Consider the following 17,825-nt stretch of genomic DNA (forward strand, 5'->3'; position numbering starts at 1 on the left):
TTACAAATTTATACTTCCTTTGTGCTAAGGTGCTTTTATTATTGAAGGGAAATGCAGGTTCTACTGGGAGAAACATTCATGTGCTCCTGGTGTAGTCCCATTTCCAGATCAGGAAGTCGTTCTTCCTGCTTTGTTGTGTTCAAACTTACAGTACTGTGCAAAAGTCATGAGCCACAGCTTGTTTCTTCTTATTTTGCTTGGATAATGGGAAACAAGTGCAGTGATTTACTTAAATGTGCAAACATACATGGAAATAACATCTGGTTTGACCACTTTTCTTTTTTCAACACAACCTCTTTCTTGTAATTTCCTTAAGTAGTCTTGAGGAATATTTCTCCAGGCTTCCTGAAGGACATTCAGAGCTCTTCTTTGGGTGTTAGCTGCTTTTTTCTGCTATGTAGAAATAATGTTGGGTTTGAAGCTCTGAGGTGGTAAATCCACAACTGAATAACTGTTTTGTTTTTCTATTCAAGTATTCTTTAGCTGTGTGTTTGGGATCATTGTACCACTGAAAAATGAAGTTGCTGCCAAACAGACATTTTTCAGATGCTGTTGCATGCAAATGATTCCATTTTTGACCGGATCCCAAACCCCACTGGCTGAAATGCAGCCCCAAACCATGACAGGAGACTCCAGCATGTTTTACAGAAGACTGTAGACACTCTCTCCTGCCATCCTTTATACTTATAGATGGCAATTTATACCAAAATGCTCCTTGGAAACAAATTATAAAGAAATGAGCAGTGACTCAAGATTTTTGCATAGTACTGTACATTATCTAAATCAGAAAGTCACTTTTCTTTCTAGTCTGACACCAAATTAATATACAGTCATTTTTTAAATAGATTACAAAGCAGTTCAGAAAAAGACTTGAGTCTCCTTCCATGCTATCAGCTCTGTAAGGCTATACTTGGTAAAAACCTGCTAACAGGCTCACATTAACAATACCAGGTGTTAGCTTTATCATGGTCACTGTATAAGTTTAACAAAATAAAAAGTAAAGCTGAGGTGAGGTGAATTATGTTGCAGGTATCAGTCATTGGACAAATTATTAGATGCATTCAAATCTCGATACACAACTGATGGCTAACACTGGCTGACAAGCACAAAGTCTTATGTTGTTGTCGGTCTGCAAAATGTACTACAACAAAACTACACCAAGCTTGTCTGTTTACCAGGGATACACAGACCTAGCAGCTGAACATTTGTATCAGAGGATGCTCGCCTTCACTATCTTGGATAGTGTGGGGGGGGGGGGAAATGAAACTGCTATGGGATCTGTTTTGTAACATTTTTAAATCCATTATTTCAAATATTGGTATGAGCCAAAGATTTCCCAGTCAATGAATTTCTGTTATTTTCGTGTATGTAAGGCATAAAAATCCTCCCTGGACATACTGTGTGTCTCTGATTCAGTGTAAAAGTTACTGAAGTGATTAAAGGAGTTGCGACGTATGTTCGGATTCCTTTATGTGAACTTTCCAGTTATAAAAATGAAGGAAGCGTCACGCTCTCTGCCTGTTTACTATAAATGCTGCATAGTTTCCCCCAGTCCTCTGTGAATATCACACATCCACACTGCCACCCCTCGTCATCCATACAGCCGTTAGCACCTTCACGCTGGTCCATCTGGTGGAGGCTCACAGCTTTCTCTCCTTTTCTCCCCGCCTAGAGCTCTGTCTTTCAGGTCGACCCGGAGGTAGGAGAACATAACGCTTGCTGCACTTGTCACCCCCGTCCGAAATAAACCAAACCTCTTTGTGCCCACTATGACCTTGGCCCGTGTTTCCTTAACCCCTTGCGTACTTGCCCACTACACCACGTCCTTGCCTACTGACACCCTTTGTTATGCAGTTGTATTTCCTTCCCTTGTGTCCACCGCCTCTTAAACAAACCTCACGGCTCACCAGCTTCTTCTTTACTAAGCCACCAGATATCTGCTTCTCAAGTTGCTAGCTTTCCTCTCCTTATTCTCCCCCATCCTTTGGCTGAGCTTAACAGAAAAGACCAGGCAAAAATCCAGAGGCCGAATCGACTATCTAGAAACGCTTTTCCGCTCTTTGCAGATCAGTGGGGATTAAGGAAAGGTAGCGTATTGTAGATGGGATGATGCATTTGGTTAATGTGAGCTATAATAGAATGACCCTCAAAACAAAGACCGTCACAATCATTGTGTGCTGAACCCTGATACCCAGGAGTGTGGATTCTTTCCTGGCATGATGCCTGACACCCCCTCTGTGTCCAGTAATGATGGGGGTGGTGTTTAGTAGTGAGTCGGGGTGGGGCTGCATGTGTTGATATGATCCCAAGGGAATAACAAGTCTATTCCTGGTTTATTTCAGGGTGCCTAGTGAGGGCGAGGCCAGTGCCAGGACAGAAACACCAAGGTAAGAATTTGTGAGATGTCAAGTTCACAGAGAACGTGAAACCCACCTCAGCCTACTTCCCCTGTCCCTGCTCTCACTCTCTCCCTGATGTTTTCTTCCTCAGGAGTGCGTCTGGCGACACTAAGGAGGACGGCGGTCGGGATTCAAAGCCACGCTCCCTGCGTTTCACCTGGAGCATGAAGACCACCTCCTCCATGGAGCCCTCCGAGATGATGAGGGAGATCAGAAAAGTCCTGGACGCCAACAGCTGCGACTACGAGCAGCGCGAGCGCTTCCTCCTTTTCTGTGTCCACGGCGACGCTCGCCAGGACAATCTGGTCCAGTGGGAGATGGAGGTGTGCAAGCTGCCCCGCCTTTCGCTCAATGGCGTGCGCTTCAAGAGGATATCGGGCACGTCCATCGCCTTTAAGAACATCGCCTGCAAAATTGCCAACGAGCTCAAACTGTGACGGCAGATGGAGTCCCAGTCAGTCTTTTCTCTGGTGAGCTCTGGTCGCAGTCTCATCTCATCACTGGATTAGTGTCGACTCGCAGGACAAAATTCAGCACTGACGGTCCTCGCCATGCAGTATCAGGGTGGACTCGGCTGGTAAACGTGCAATACTGGCCACGAATGTACTGTACAGGGTAGTGGATCAGAGAGATATTGCAAAGTTTAACGTCTGTGACGGAGAGATAGCAAAAAAGAAAACATAAAAAAAAAACAAACAGCTAACCCAGCTTTTTTTTTCTCCTTCCGTCCGGCCCTCTGTCTCTCTCTTTCTCTCTCTCATCGGCCCGCTGCTCCACGTCAGAAGACACATTTATGTAACACATGCAGTATGCAACTGAAGATGACCATCCTGCAATAATGTTTTCAGTCTTCTTTTTCTAAACGCCTACTACAAGATCTACTCTCCTCGCTGAATAACCATTAAACTTACCGTATGCTAAACTAGACGCTTTTCCACCTGTGTTAAGTCAGTATATAGATCAGGCTGGAGCCCATATGTAAAAAGAGAATTGTACTGTATGCATAACATCTGCAGGTACTGTATTGTACTGTATATTAATTTTGCGTTCTGTACAGACTTTTATTGTTAATACTGTCTTTTTTTTCATGGGATTTGAGTTCTTTCCTAATATAATTGATGTCTCTTGGAGCATTAATCTTTCACTCTGTATTTTTTTTTTTCTCTTCTCTTTTTTTTTTCTTTTTTTTAAGAGCCACCATATGAAAATAGTGTTTTCAATTTTATTTAAAAAGCACTAAATTATTTTGTGGAAAATTGAGGGATATGTTCCCTTGCCTTTTATGTTATATTTTTTTGCCTATGGAAAAAAACACTAAGTTGCACCACATAGACTTGAGTAGTAAGTTCAGTTAAAACTGAAATTGTGTTCACTTTATTTTCTCTCGGCAGTAGGTTGGTGATTTGGAGGTCCTGCTGCAATTGCACAACTTTTCCAGGGTGATGTGTATGAACATGAGAGTATGCACCTGTATTTCTTTGATGTTAGTTTGGTAGTCCTCAATGGCAAAGAAAAAAAAACAGCAGGGTTTAAATTGGTTTACTTTAGAAAGCACCTGACAGGATGATACATGACGTGTTGATCGCCACGACGAGGCATTTTATTTTTTCTTTGATGGAGCCTTTCTAAAGAGCCTGATTTAGTCCTGCCACCGGTGTGATTGTGCAGGTACTTGTGTATCTCCTTGCTTGTGTGTTAATTTTCTTTCTTTCATTTTTTTTTTTTTTAAATTTCAGCGGATTTTATTGTATTTATTCCATTACATTGTAATGTGCTGCTTTGTAGATTTGAGGCGTGCACTTTGTTGGAGAAAATAAAAAGGATTTTATTTGTTTGTATTTATTTTACTTCTATTTTTTTCATGTCTGACATAATTACACACCTAGGGTTCAGGACAGTTTGCCTCATTTAGCCTTAGGAAGTACAGTGCTGTGCAACAGTCTCGAGTCACTACTGATTTCTTTACATCCAAGGAGCCAGATGTTCTTCAAATTTTTTTCACCATCCTTATTTGAACACTGAAACCATAGAACCTATGAACGATGGCAAAGATCAGTTTGACAGGCATAAAATAGTATTTGTGTACAAATAAGATGTTTCCCAAACAGTTATTGCCTGAAAAATTGACTTTAAAAAGGCCTTAGAAAATTCTAAGACATGTGGAGGACAAAAGAAATGGAAGGCATAAATTTTTTTTATAACCAATTAACAGTATCTGAGTGTGATGTCATTAAGAAACAGAAAAAGAAATCCAGCAAAGACCTGACACAGGACCAAAGAGATTCAAAAGGCCCTTCAGTTGATCCATTTGCTCCTAACTGAAGCTTCATCAGAGATGGTCTCAGTGGAAGGACAGCTGTGAGGAAAACCATTCTTAGGGAAAGGTGAAGTGTGCCAAATTATACAAGAACTGGACTGAAAATCTTAACCATGTTTGAGGTATAATCAGTTCCATGTATGTTTGAATAAATCGCCCTTTCTTATCAAAATATAAAGAAATGAGGGCTGGCTCGAGACTTTTGCACAGTACTTTAGATATGCTGTTGTGTTTTTGGCTTTAAGTTTGTCACACTGAAGACATATCATGCTACACAGCACCAGCAGCGAGCTCCGATGAAATGTTAAGCTTTATTGACTCTAAATTGCATGATATCAATCCTAATTATGACACAATTAGTCACATTAGGCAAAGGTAAAGCATTATGACAAATGTCCTCCTTCATTTCAGTGCCCAAAAATGGTTGAAAATACCTTCAATAGTTCCCAGTTGTGAACAGCTGTATTTTCAATACATTATACAAACTATTACAATAAAAGCATAAGCTGCAAGGATATACAGGTAGACTCTACCCTTTGATATTTTCCAAATCAAAGTCATCATTTCAAATCATTCTCCAACAATTATCTAATAATAATCTGTCGCGGTCGTTGGTAAACTCTTAAAAACTCTTAAAAGCTTAATTTACAAATGGAAAGACGGAAAAAATGTAAACATTTCATTTTGGCAGATTTCTTCAGTTAAACATGTTAATAGGTTAAAAAGTACAATTTCATTTGTTTCTGTAGATAAATATATGACATTAGAAATGTATAAACATTGAGTGACACAAAAGGCTGAACACACATTAAAAATTAAAAAGTTACTGGCCAGTGTTAGATGTATTAGTGAACATGGATCTGCATTTATTGGGATGGGACGGCCCGTGTAAGGCCCTGGTCATGCATTAATGACTTGACAACATATGCGGTCTAATCCTAACTTGAGGTGCATGCACTGGACTCAAAATGCATCTCGGACATATGCTTGGTTGAGATGCATACATTTATCCTTTAATCTACTGCGCACTAATTTAACTAGAAGAGTTTTAAAATCAGTAGGAGTAATGCCTGCTGTTCTCAAGTTAGGATCAACGCTTTCTGAGTTGTTCAGCACTGCATCTGCTGCAACAGCCTGCTGTCTAGACAAAAAAAAATCACAAAATTCACCCACCAACCAATCTGCAACAGAAGAAAACTTAGCTCAGTTGCTCAGATCGATGATCCGGTGCTCATAGATCTGAGTTTTCCCTTTGAAACTGGAGGCCAGCAGGAATTGACGGTTGTCTATGGAAACTGGAGAGAAGGCCCTCGGTGCCTGTATGTTCAGCTCCTGAAATCGAACAAATTCGCCCTTCTTGGCATCCCAGCGGTAAACCTGGGTGAAAGAGTAATCGCTGCCAAGGATGGCGTATTGCCAGTTTCCCACAGCGAAGGGCTGGAATACCATGGAGCCACGAGAAGGCATGGTCTGCAATTCTCTAAAGAGGGCCCCGTCCCAGCGCATCACTTTGGAGTCACCAATGAAGCGCGTCAGGCAGATGTACAGATCGTTTTTGAACTGGAAATGCTTCACAGCGTAAACATCCTCCATCTCTGGGATGTCGTTGCGCCTGTCAAACTTCTTGGTGCTTTTGTTCCACTGGTAGATGATGGGCCTCTGGGAGCTGCTGGACAGGATCAGGTGAGGCTTGGAGGAGATCTCCATGTACTCCACATCGGTGTCCCGATACCACTTATGTAGGGACTGATGCGAGTAGAAGCCATTGCCGTTCCACTTGTAAATGGTGGTGGACCCGGCCTTGGAGCTGTCTGCTATGACGAAGAAGAATTCGCTATCGATGCGGAACGTCTCAACGTCGTTTGGTTTGCGGATTTGCAGGATGTCGATGCCTTGGAGCTTGATGAATTTGTTAGCGGACGTGTCACGCTTGTAGATGTGCGAGCCACCAAACAGCTGAGCCACAATGATAAAAAGCTGATTGTCAATGACCAGGGGTTTGCAGACCACCGTGGATGTACCTGGTGAAGCAGAAGAAAGGATGAAAAATAAATATCTTCACCTCCAATAATTATCTCCATTGAGAGGTTTGACTGACCCCTCCTTTCAAACTTGCACAGCCCATTCACAAAAAATGCATCTTTCACTTACTCTCAATAAAATCAAAGTTTCTGAAGACCATCTCCACGTGATCCCACTCTAGAAAGCTGCACTTCCCGCTGAAGGGCTGAGCGAACACAACGTACTGGTCATTCCCAAAAGAAAATGCTTCCACTGATATGGAGTTAAAATCCATGGACTGGTAGGATTCAAACTCTGCAAGTGAAACAAAAAACACCCACTTGAAATAACTTTTTTTTTTAATCCAGTGAAACTTTGAGAGAAAACAACTGTATTTCTTGTACTCCACCTGTGGTGATGCAGTCGAATGACTGTGGCAGGAGGTCGTTGATCTTTTTGTCGAGCTGCGAGGCCGGGCCTTTACAGTAAATCTGATCCACGGTGGCATTGGTGCTGTATATCCACTCCACCAGCCATTTGAGCTTGCAGTCACAGGTGAACTGGTTCCCCCTCAAGTCTCTAAAGGGAAAAGACCACCAAACTAAACTCCACATGCTGTATTAAATGCATTCATAAAGGCCTCTGCTTTATGAATGCATCTAATTCCCAAAAGCTGGAGTTACTGAGGTGTGACTGCTGTTAGCTTTGCTCTGTGGCCCTCACAGCTTCAGTCTTTGCCCTCATTATCATCAAGGGGGACTATAAAGGAGAACCGGACATCTTCAGTGGGTGATAGATTGCAAACTTATCTCTTTCCTCAGTTCTGCATGCAATTTTAATAGCGTTAAAAGCACCAGCTACCCACACATTTTTCGAGCCTCGGCTGAAGTGGAATAATGATACAATGTTCTATATATAGAAGGCTCCACAGAAATCTCATTTATCTCAGTAGCACGCATGTAAATTGAAATGCAATGAATCTCTTTGTTAGGCAAAGGTAAAATTCATACTTACACTTTTGTCAAGGCCTCGAGACCCTTGAACAAATCTTTGGGCAGTGTTTCAAGATTATTGTACGCCAGACTCCTGAAAATAGATAAAAAATTGTGCTTAGTTTCTGGTTTCCACATTGATTATATGTGCATCCCCCCCTCCCCATAGCCACGCCACCTCAAACTATTAAATTACAATCTGTTTATGCAGTATTTCTGTATGTACACAGATATCTGTTAAGAAGCTTGGGGCACATATTGCCACCCTGGAGAGTACAGCAGGAATTGCTTATTGTGGGTTTGAGGAAACATTAAGCTATTTTTAGCACTGCCTCCTCAGCCATTTTATGGCTTTCTCTGCTACAATGAAGACGGTGGAAAAAAGACTTTTTCCTGTTGAGAGGACTTGTGTAGTATTTTATAAGTTTCTTTAGAGGCTTATCTTAAATATTATTGCATCAATAAAAGAAAATCTCAGAGCGTTTTTACTTATAATGTACTTTCACAAATCTGTAACGAAAGAATATTATACTTTCATTTACAGTGGACATTGACGGTGGCAGGATTTGCTTCGTAATCATATTCATAACAGCTGCACAATGTTGGGAGAAGTGTCTATGTGGCAATATAAGTTGCGCAATAAAAACTGTCAGGGTTTTACTGGAACAGTGCTTGTCTGCACCTGCACATAGATTACAATGTCTGATGCAAATGAGAGAAAGCTTTTCTTGTTCTCCCTCTCAAAGCAGGTCATCAGTGATTAGATTTTTAAATGAAATAGGTCACAAAATTAAATCCCCGTGCAACTGTAGTGTTTGTTTCTTTACTACCTCTAGTAAAAAAAACAGAAAAAGTACTTACAGGTGCACTAAGGTTTTCAGTCCACGAAAAGCATGCGGTGATATCGAATTGATTTGGTTGTTTTCAATGAATCTGAAAAGTTGTTGGATAAAATGCAGGAGACGGGAGATAATGTCAGGGAAATGCAACAAAACAATCACAAAATTAAAAAAAACAACTTCAAGGATAATTTTGTACCAACTACTCACAGATATTCTAGGTGAGGAAGACCAATGAATGCATCCTCATTTATAGATTCCAGGTTGTTGGCTGTGAAGAGGCTGCATGGAGAAATCTCAAATTAATATTTTTACTATTCAGGGTCAGCGAGTGGATAATAAAAATACATCTTGCCTAATAGAAAACCATTGTTGCTAACTGTAAACCACATACTTTTAAGACACGGATCTGTGCTCTCTGAGGATTCCTGCAGGCCTGCATGTCTGTTTTTAGACACACAGTGTCTCTGTCAGTACTCCACCCAAAGAGGAAATGAATTCCCTCATCAAAAGAAGGAATTACCCGTAAATTACTGGATTCACATTATTATACACAGAGACATTTTAATGCAGGGCTTGGAAGAAAGCCTAGCAGAGAGATTTAAAATCACCATGCCATGAAAAGGGATGCAGGAAAACCACGTTTTAAGCAAATGATTTTTTGGGTTTAAGGCTTCTCCAACATAATCAATAGCCACAGCAACACCCATTCTAACATTATGGGGGAAATGTCTTGAACATTAAACATGGCGTTGATCAGCTCACTGTGGACTGACAGAGTGCAAGAAAGCAAGAAAAAAGTAAAAACTCCTAAGAGATTTCTCACAGGAGATGCAGAGCAGGCGTGAGGATGAAGCTCTCTTTCGGAATTTCAGTGAATTCAGACTTGACAAATGATCTGTGGGGGGAAAAACACGACACACACGCATACTGTTTAGGCTTACAGCACAGACTGACGAGCACTTATTGCAGTCTGTTCCTTGGATATGCAATTATTATGCAGCACTGGCGGAAAAATCCACGTCTTAACCAGCAGGTAGAGCTAAGCATGTTGCGTTCATCGCTGCAGTGGGCCGGGTTTTTATTTCAAAACAATGATAAATAGAACTTACAAAGATGTGATATCTCGGGGAAAGCTGCGAGGGATGAGTCCTGCGCTTTCGCACAGCGCGTTATCTTTGGAACATGTACACACTAAGGGACAGCGAGGCGGCTTGGGTCTCCTGCTGTCCACTAGAAGTAAAACAGACGCCACCACAAGTAAGCCGAGCCACAGCGATCTGCTGGGTATCTTGTGTGTATGTTCCATCCTTGAGATCCGCAGCGGGCACAACTTGCGAGTCGAACAGCCCTACACATGAACCAGGGTCTCTGCTGTGGTTCCTCTCCCACCGCTGCTGCAGCCGCTTCTGCCTGGAGGCCACGCGAATGTCCGCTCTTGTTTATCTCCGTGCGCCACCGCCGCTCTGGAGGTGATAAAATCGGGCGACCCGTGCGCCCACAGCGCCGTAATTACACCGAACCTCCAGACGAAAAGAAATCTAAACCCTCCGAGACAAAAGCAATAATAATAAATATATAATGTGACGCTTGCTGTGGAGTCTTGAAGCTCAGGAATATTCCAGCTGGCTCGGTGACAAACGCGGTGTGAGGGCAGGTGGGGATCCCAGCGGGAGCAGACGGAGCATCTTCATCCAAAACCACGCCTATGATTTCAGCAAACGCCACTGTCTTCGTGTCAGGGTCTTGGAGGATTCCGCCCAATGGGCAACGGAATTGTGCAATTTTTTTCGTGAATCAGCGGGAGAAGAAGAAGCTCTGACATGAGCCAGCGGACTGTCGTCTGTGGCGCAGACGCACACAAGCTTTCTATGCGGGAAGCGGATGAGAAACCCGCTGACAATTAATTGTGATTATGGAAGCTGCAACATTTGGCTCAAAACCAGATGTTGACTGTCAAAACCCTGCCGTTACAAATCACGCGTTCTTTAGTGCCGATAAAGTCACCGAAACTTTGTGCTTTCTTAAATATTCCCATATTTGTAAAATGTTGTGGGTATATTTCCTGGTTTGCACTCGGTTTCCATGACGACTGGAGGATGCAAAGTATTTCTGACCTGTGGTGGAGGGGTGTGGGGAAACCCTCCTGTCACTCTGACATCTGTTCTGCCTCAGTACCATCCCCCTCATCCTCTAAAACAAAGGGCAGGTTAAACGGTCCCTAAAATCCACTCGTCTCTTTTTATGCTTTAATACTGCTGCAAGCCACCACCTTGACAGTTTTATCGCAGTTTTCTCTTAATCTTCTGTGCCAGACACTTGCTTGTTCAGGAGGGTGCTCTTGGAGCCCTATAAGGCTGTCATCATCTCATTTCTTACTTCTGATTAATATGTTTACTCACTGTGGCTGTCAGGCCTGCATGCTTCTGACCCATCTTGGTACAAATATGCGCAGGGCTTTTGAAAAGTGCACAAATACTGACATGATTACAATACTTGATATCCTGCGCATGTTTACAGTGATATTACTAATGCAGGAGAATTAGAGGACCGTGATCCTCCTCTGGGAGGTTTGAAAAAGGAAGTTGGGAAGAATGAAGCTATTAGGCTGCTTCTAAGAAGTATCAGCAGCTGCTGGACCAGGGAGAGAACAGTAGATAATATTGTGTGTGCTGCAAGATGTTGTGTAGTGTCTGTGCTTCATAAATGTCACCATTCATCACCAGAGTAGGACACAGACTTTCCAGTAACAATATGACCACAGTGAGTCTAGTGTTTCTCACTTTTTAATATGTATTTGGAGTTTCCTGTAATAAACACTGATCACTGACTGCATTAGACTACTGTGTAATATTTTGTAGATTTCCCCTTTTTCACCCAAACAGCCCCTCTCCTAAGTCAGGGCATTGACACGTGACCTCTGTGGGTGTTGTGTGGTTTAGGGGTGGAGTCTCAGTGGATCAGCCCTGTTCTGGCACATCCCCCAGATGCTCTTGCATTGAGAGCTGAGGAGTTTGGAAGCTGGGGTGGCCTTTGTTGTGTTATTTGAGCCATGCCATAACAGTTTTAGCAGTGTGACATCATGCCGATGGGAGATGCTGTTCCTTTGGGCACTGGTATGAAGGGCTGGAACAATGTTTACATGGGTGGTAAGTGTCACTGTAGCATGATGAATCCAAGGACTAAAGGTTCTCGAGCAGAATAATGCCCGTGTAACAAATTATTCAGTGTTACTAACTTCACCTTTCAGTGCTTTTTGATCATTGTTTGGGTCTGTATTAGCTTCTGACCTGACTTATCTGCCCCTTTACCTAAAGATGCATTAATGTAATTATATTATTTGTGGAGACGTTCAGTCTTCACCCACTGGCTGTGGGTAAAATAGAGCCATTCTGTCTGGCAGTCTACAGAAATGAGCTGAACTCCCCACTAGAGGGAAATGCCGAGCAAGGTAGATATGTTTAGTTGTCAGGTGGACTCACTAGCTTCATAAAATTCTTTCTCTAAGATTTACACCTTAAGGAGAAGAGAGCGTCATCCACAGGGAGCTTTTCTACACGACTATCAAGATTTTAAATTGCTAGAGGCTCTCCCGCTCTGATCTTGAGCAAACTGACTGAATGCACTTGTTTTGCAGGTCTGCCATCTTGTCAGCCCACAGAGTAGGCATACCTCCTTTAATGTGTTAGCTTTCATCTTGGCTTCATGGACATTTGTGAAAGCTTTACAAGGAGTTCTGATGATGTGTAATTACAACAGAACAGAAGAAGAGAAATATTGATAGATAAAACTTAAATTATATGAAAAATGTAAACAAATAATGCTCAAAATTATGTTTTGATGAACGATGAAATTACATCTTAGGATCCTTTCCTGTCCATCAGTGATTGAATGATGAAGAAGTAGAAGATGCTAATTATTGTTATGATGATATGATTATGAAAGTGTACGCTGTGCCAAAAACACCCCGTAAAGCTTTTACAAGCAGCTGCTGCTCAAGAACTGCCCATCCAAGGCCTCCCTGCTGTTAAACTTATGCTGCCACCATAAGAGCGTGGAAAGACAATTAAAATCACGATTTATGAAATCTGCAAAAATATTTATATTCAGTAAACAAAAGCAGAGGAATAAATAAAATTTGATTCCCTAGAAAAAAGCTAGATAAATATAACTGTTTATTTCAAAACATACACACTTTTAAAAACCTAAAAATACACCTCATCCTTTATCAGTGTCTTTCTGTCACTCAAGTGCAAATACCCAAACAGTCACTGTGGCATAACAGTAAACTGGGGTTATTCCCCTTCTTTTAGACAGAACAGTCAAACCATAGCTGTCTCCAGCAGTTTGCTCAGCCTTGGATGCAGAAACCAAACAAATGTTTTGTGGACAAATCACAGCTGAAATGAAGCTTGACATCCTGATCTGTTTCAGTCTGGCTTTAACAACATCATCTACGTGGTGCATCAGCTTACCAGAACAGTTTGCATGTCATTTGATTTGGACTCTGTCTAGCACATGAGCATTTCCTTAACAAACATCTTTCCTCCACCCTATACTATTCAGTTTTGGGGTTTTTTTACTATTTTACAGTATATTAATTATGTATTTTTGAAATTATAAATTTGTGCAGTTAATAAAAATTCCACTACTTGAAATATGTGTGTAATGGTTTAAACATTTGTCTAACAAGAGAAAGATTCCTCAGTTTAATCCTGGGAAGGAGGCACAAATTCTTTTGTGGTTGCATCAGGAAGGGCATGTGGTGTAAAAGATGGTCATTAAAGTTTAAAAGAATTGATTTCATACTGTGCAGTTCAAAGAAAAGTTCCAGTCTTTCAGACAGAACAAGTGAATCAATCATTTGGGAAACAGCTAAAGGGTTATGATGCTGCTACAACCTTCGAGACAACATAAAAAAGTCAGAAATGCAGTGAAACAGCACCATAACTGTACAGATGCTTTGACCTGGATGTGGCTGCTTAAAGTAGCAGTGTTCACATCTGTCTGGCTCCATCAGGAGCATAACAGATGACACAACAAAAACAATAACGGGGAGAGCAGGACTGCATTTCCCAATAGGACTGATCGGGACACCGAAAACAGGAGAGGACTGAAACACGGGTGAAAGTGATCAAGACAATCAGACAGGAAACAAAACAAAGACACAAGAGAAAACAATCAGAATGAAACAGGAAATGAACAGCAACCATAACTGAAATAAGGAGTCACTGAAACATGAAGGAACATGCATGAACGTAAACATATATGAACTTTTTGGGGGGAATGTCGAAAGACAGTGCTATAAAGACAGAAAAAATTGAAAGGAATGAAGTGAAACTAATGCAAAGACAGCAAGAGATTCAGTATCATGAAACTAAAAGTTCTCACAAGAAGAAGAAAACTGGAAATTCAGGAGTCTTACTTCAGGAACACTTGAAACAAGACTCATAATATACTAGAATAATAAAGAAATTAAATCAGAAACCTGAAATTACAACAAACAAAACATTAAAACAGAGATAAACACCAAACATACTCAGCCTCAAATAAAAGAAGCCAAAACAGAAAAACATGAAACCCTAGAGACATCTTAAATGCACCATCTTTATCCAAAATCTGTTTTATCCAGCATTACTGTTGCCTTCAAAGATATCCATGTTATAAATGTTATGAGCATCAGTGCACTCCCATTCCATCAGAGAGGCTGAGTTTTTGAACTGTGTCAAATACCTCTGTCCTCTTTAGCCTAGAGGATCAGATCAGATCTGATCTCCGGCTCGCTCGGGCCACTTCGGAGGCGGGGTGCCCTCGGCCTCTCGGCCCGGGGCTCGGTCACTCAGGCACAGCTGGCTGCCGGCGGAGCTCATGGGCACGTCACTGCAACCTCCCTGGCTTCTGCTCCGTGGCTGCTGAGTGACCCCTCATCTGGGACTCTCCTCAGCTCCTTCTGGGATAGTGACGCAGCTGCCCCTCTGTTGGTCTTCCTTGGTCTCGTGTTCTGGGGGCCTCTGGACGTCTGGAGTTTTGATCTCCTCCATACCTGCGTCATGCCCTGGAGGACGGGGCAGTGGCCCCCCACACCCTCTAGCAGATCATTACATGAAGGAAAACAAGCGCGTCCATGCTCACAGGTGTACACACAGGTGATCACACACAAACTACACCCTTTTTGGCTCTTACCTCAAAGCACACTGTGCGCTGTCGATCTTACGTGCTGCACAATAATGTTTAATATTTAGTATTTACTGTCATATTCCCATAGATCATTGTGATGTTGTTTATTACTCTCGTTTTCTTCTGCTTGCTTTCTTTTTTCTTTCTCAACAGGTGATCCAGGTGATCGATATATGTATTTTTTTGTCTGCTTATTCTGTTGGTTTTGGTTTTTGCCCTTTTTCCCCGTCCCTCTTCCCCGCTGTTTTTCTTTCCCTCTTTCTTTCTCCCTTTCCTTCCCCCAGTCAAGTCTGTCCCGTATTCAGCAAGTGAAAATAAATTAAACAATAAAAGGTGAATCAAATGGACCATTATGGCAAGGCTGGGATGGTCCATCTGGTAAAGTAAATCTGCTGGGCATCTTTCTTCGCCTTTAGACAATAATTCTGATGGCAAAAGAACCAAACGGGACAGGTTAAAAAAAAAGAAAAAAAAAAGATCTGATCTTTAAAAGTTGTTCCATGGTACAGTTTTCCACTTAGCTTTATCCCATGCAGTGATTCACACTATAGAAACATGTCTGTTTTTAAAAAAAACAATCAAGGTGAGCTTCAATACAGCTGTACTGTGGGTGTCATGATCTGTGTGTGGCAGGCAGGAAGGGAGGACCCAAATGCAGACTCCAGGATGCGAAACTTAAACTAAAAAAACTCAGCTTTATTGCTGGCACAAAACCAAACTGGAAAAAACTATGACCAGAACACACAGGTGTGTATGAGAGAGATTGTGACGCTTTACAGAAGACAACAAAAGGCTTAAATACACAGGGAATGACGAGGGAACAGGAAACTCATGGGGAAGACAGCTGGGGCAAATAACACACAAGACAGAGGACATAAAGCTAAACATAACACATGAGACAAGGTACCTTCAAAGTAAGAGAAGCAAAGCAAAACATAGGAGTAACGGGAACACACGCACAGAGGCTCAGACAGACACACAGAGACATGACCCTTGAAACATGGATAACATGATAGGCAGGGAGAACCATATTAAAACACGAGGGAAGCAAGACACGCACTCACAACCAAGATAATCACAGCCACACAGAGGGCGAGACAGAGGGCAAAGTTACAAGAGGGAATCTAATAATCAAAAAACTAAAAAGAATAACCTAGGTACTATAAAATCAACTTAAGACTACCAAAGACGACTTAAACATAAAACATAATACAAAATGACAAAAATACAGGAAAACTCAAACTGCTGGGTCAAATGACCCAGGATCATAACAGTGGGTTTGTTTCCTAATTCATGCACAGGCACTTCCATAGAAAAAAATGACCGTATTAGTGAGACTGCCCAGGACTCTGAGTACTACACTTAGTCACTGACAGGATAAAATGGGATTTTCATCATCATCATCATCATCATCATCATCATCATCATCATCATTTATTTATATAGCACTTTAAAAACACACCTGGTAGACCAAAGTGCTGTACAATACAAATATAAATATAGTAATAAGACAGCACAAACCAGACATAGCAATAAAATTAATAAAAATGTCAGTTACCCACAGAGTTAAAAGCCAGGGAATTAAAATAGGTTTTTAATAAGGACTTAAAAACTGGCACTGATGTAGCCTGTCTAATATGGAGAGGAAGGTTATTCCAAAGCATCGGCGCAGCAACAGAGAATGCTCAGTCTCCTCTAAGTTTCAGCCATGACTTTGGCTGAAACAATTGCTCAGCTGACCGAAGGGAGCGAATGGGGACATGGGGCTTCAACAAGTCAGACAAATAAACAGGTGCCAGACCATTTAGAGATTTAAAAACCAATAAAAGGACTTTAAAACAGATCCTAAATTCAACTGGAAGCCAATGTAGAGAGGCCAAAATTGGAGTGATGTGGTCAAATTTCCTTCTGCCAGTTAAAAATCGTGCCCAACTCCTATTAAAAGAGAATTGCAATAATCTAAACGTGAAGTAATAAAGGCATGAATAACACTTTCCAAGTCACAAAGTGACGCTTCCAAGTCACGCTTGGAAAGAAAGGGCTTAACCTTCGTTAAACGTCTGAGGTGATAGAATGCTGATTTTACCACCCCATTTACATGGTCATCAAAGGTAAGTGCAGAATCAGTTTTTACTCTGAGATTTGTGATCGAACTCTTTAGTTGGGAAGTTAAAGCCGCAAGATCAACATCTGGAGCGTGAGAAAAACAATTTGGGCCAAATAAGATCGTTTCTATCTTCCGATCATTAAAATTTAAAAAGTTTTTTGCCATCCATGCTTTAACATCACTAAGGCAGTCAAGCAAAGGTCGACTTGGGAGACTATCAGAATGACTAAAAGGTAAATAAAGCTGGCAGTCATCTGCATATAGATGGAATGACACTTTATGTTTCCGGAAAATCGCGCCAAGAGGCAAAAGGTACAGTGAAAACAATAATGGCCCAAGAATAGATCCCTGTGGCACACCCCAAAGCAGAGGGGCCACAGAGGATGAAGCCGACCCCAACTTAACACAAAAGGTCCTATTTGAGAGATAGGACTTTAACCACAAAAGTGCCGAACCAGAAATTCCCACACAGTGCTGTAAGCGGGAGATCAGCAAATCGTGATCCACTGTGTCGAATGCAGCGGTCATGCCCAACAAGACCAGCACTGCATATTTACTACGGTCTGTCGCTATCAGAATGTCATTCATAACTTTTACGAGGGCTGTCTCCGTACTGTGAAATGGCTTAAAGCCAGACTGAAAGATTTCCGACAATTGAGAGTCATTCAAGTAGTCCATCAACTGAGTATAACCAATCCTTTCCAGAATCTTATTAAGAAAGGGAAGCTTAGAGATGGGTCTAAAATCTGATATGACTGAACTGTCTAAGCCTGGTTTCTTAAGTAAAGGATGTATGACTGCATGCTTAAACTCCCTAGGTACTTGACCAGACAAAAGACTAGTATTAATAATGTTCAGAATGTGTGGTCTGATGGTAGGAAATACCTTTTTGAGAAAACGGGGAGGAACAATGTCATTTGGAGAGCCACACGGTTTAGCATTCAACACAAGTTTCTCTAAATCAGATAAAACAATTGGTAGAAAAGCAGAGAA

General features: G+C 41.6%; 2 protein-coding genes across 4 annotated transcripts in view; one reads left to right on the forward strand and one right to left on the reverse strand.

The window, feature by feature from the left end:
* The window catches only part of mark1 (MAP/microtubule affinity-regulating kinase 1), a 35,494-nt gene extending 31,257 nt beyond the window's left edge, over positions 1–4,237 (forward strand). For all 3 annotated transcript variants that reach the window (XM_031735249.2, XM_031735250.2, XM_039622038.1), the window contains 2 exons: positions 2,343–2,387; positions 2,491–4,237. In XM_031735249.2, coding sequence (XP_031591109.1) covers positions 2,343–2,387; positions 2,491–2,836 — 391 coding nt within the window. In that variant the 3' untranslated portion in view covers positions 2,837–4,237. The remainder of the gene's footprint in view (positions 1–2,342; positions 2,388–2,490) is intronic.
* Positions 4,238–5,008: 771 nt separating this feature from the next.
* On the reverse strand, positions 5,009–10,572 carry LOC116316570 (leucine-rich glioma-inactivated protein 1-like). The gene is made up of 8 exons (XM_031735150.2): positions 9,661–10,572; positions 9,375–9,446; positions 8,759–8,830; positions 8,571–8,642; positions 7,732–7,803; positions 7,127–7,296; positions 6,868–7,032; positions 5,009–6,737 (listed from the first exon to the last, which is right to left on the reverse strand). Exons 1-8 carry the CDS (start codon positions 9,855–9,857, stop codon positions 5,920–5,922), a joined length of 1,638 nt encoding a protein of 545 aa, XP_031591010.1. The 5' UTR covers positions 9,858–10,572; the 3' UTR covers positions 5,009–5,919.
* Between the last annotated feature and the right edge of the window lie 7,253 nt (positions 10,573–17,825).

This window comes from Oreochromis aureus, linkage group 13, assembly GCF_013358895.1.
Source record: "Oreochromis aureus strain Israel breed Guangdong linkage group 13, ZZ_aureus, whole genome shotgun sequence".
Classification (NCBI taxonomy): Eukaryota; Metazoa; Chordata; class Actinopteri; order Cichliformes; family Cichlidae; genus Oreochromis; species Oreochromis aureus.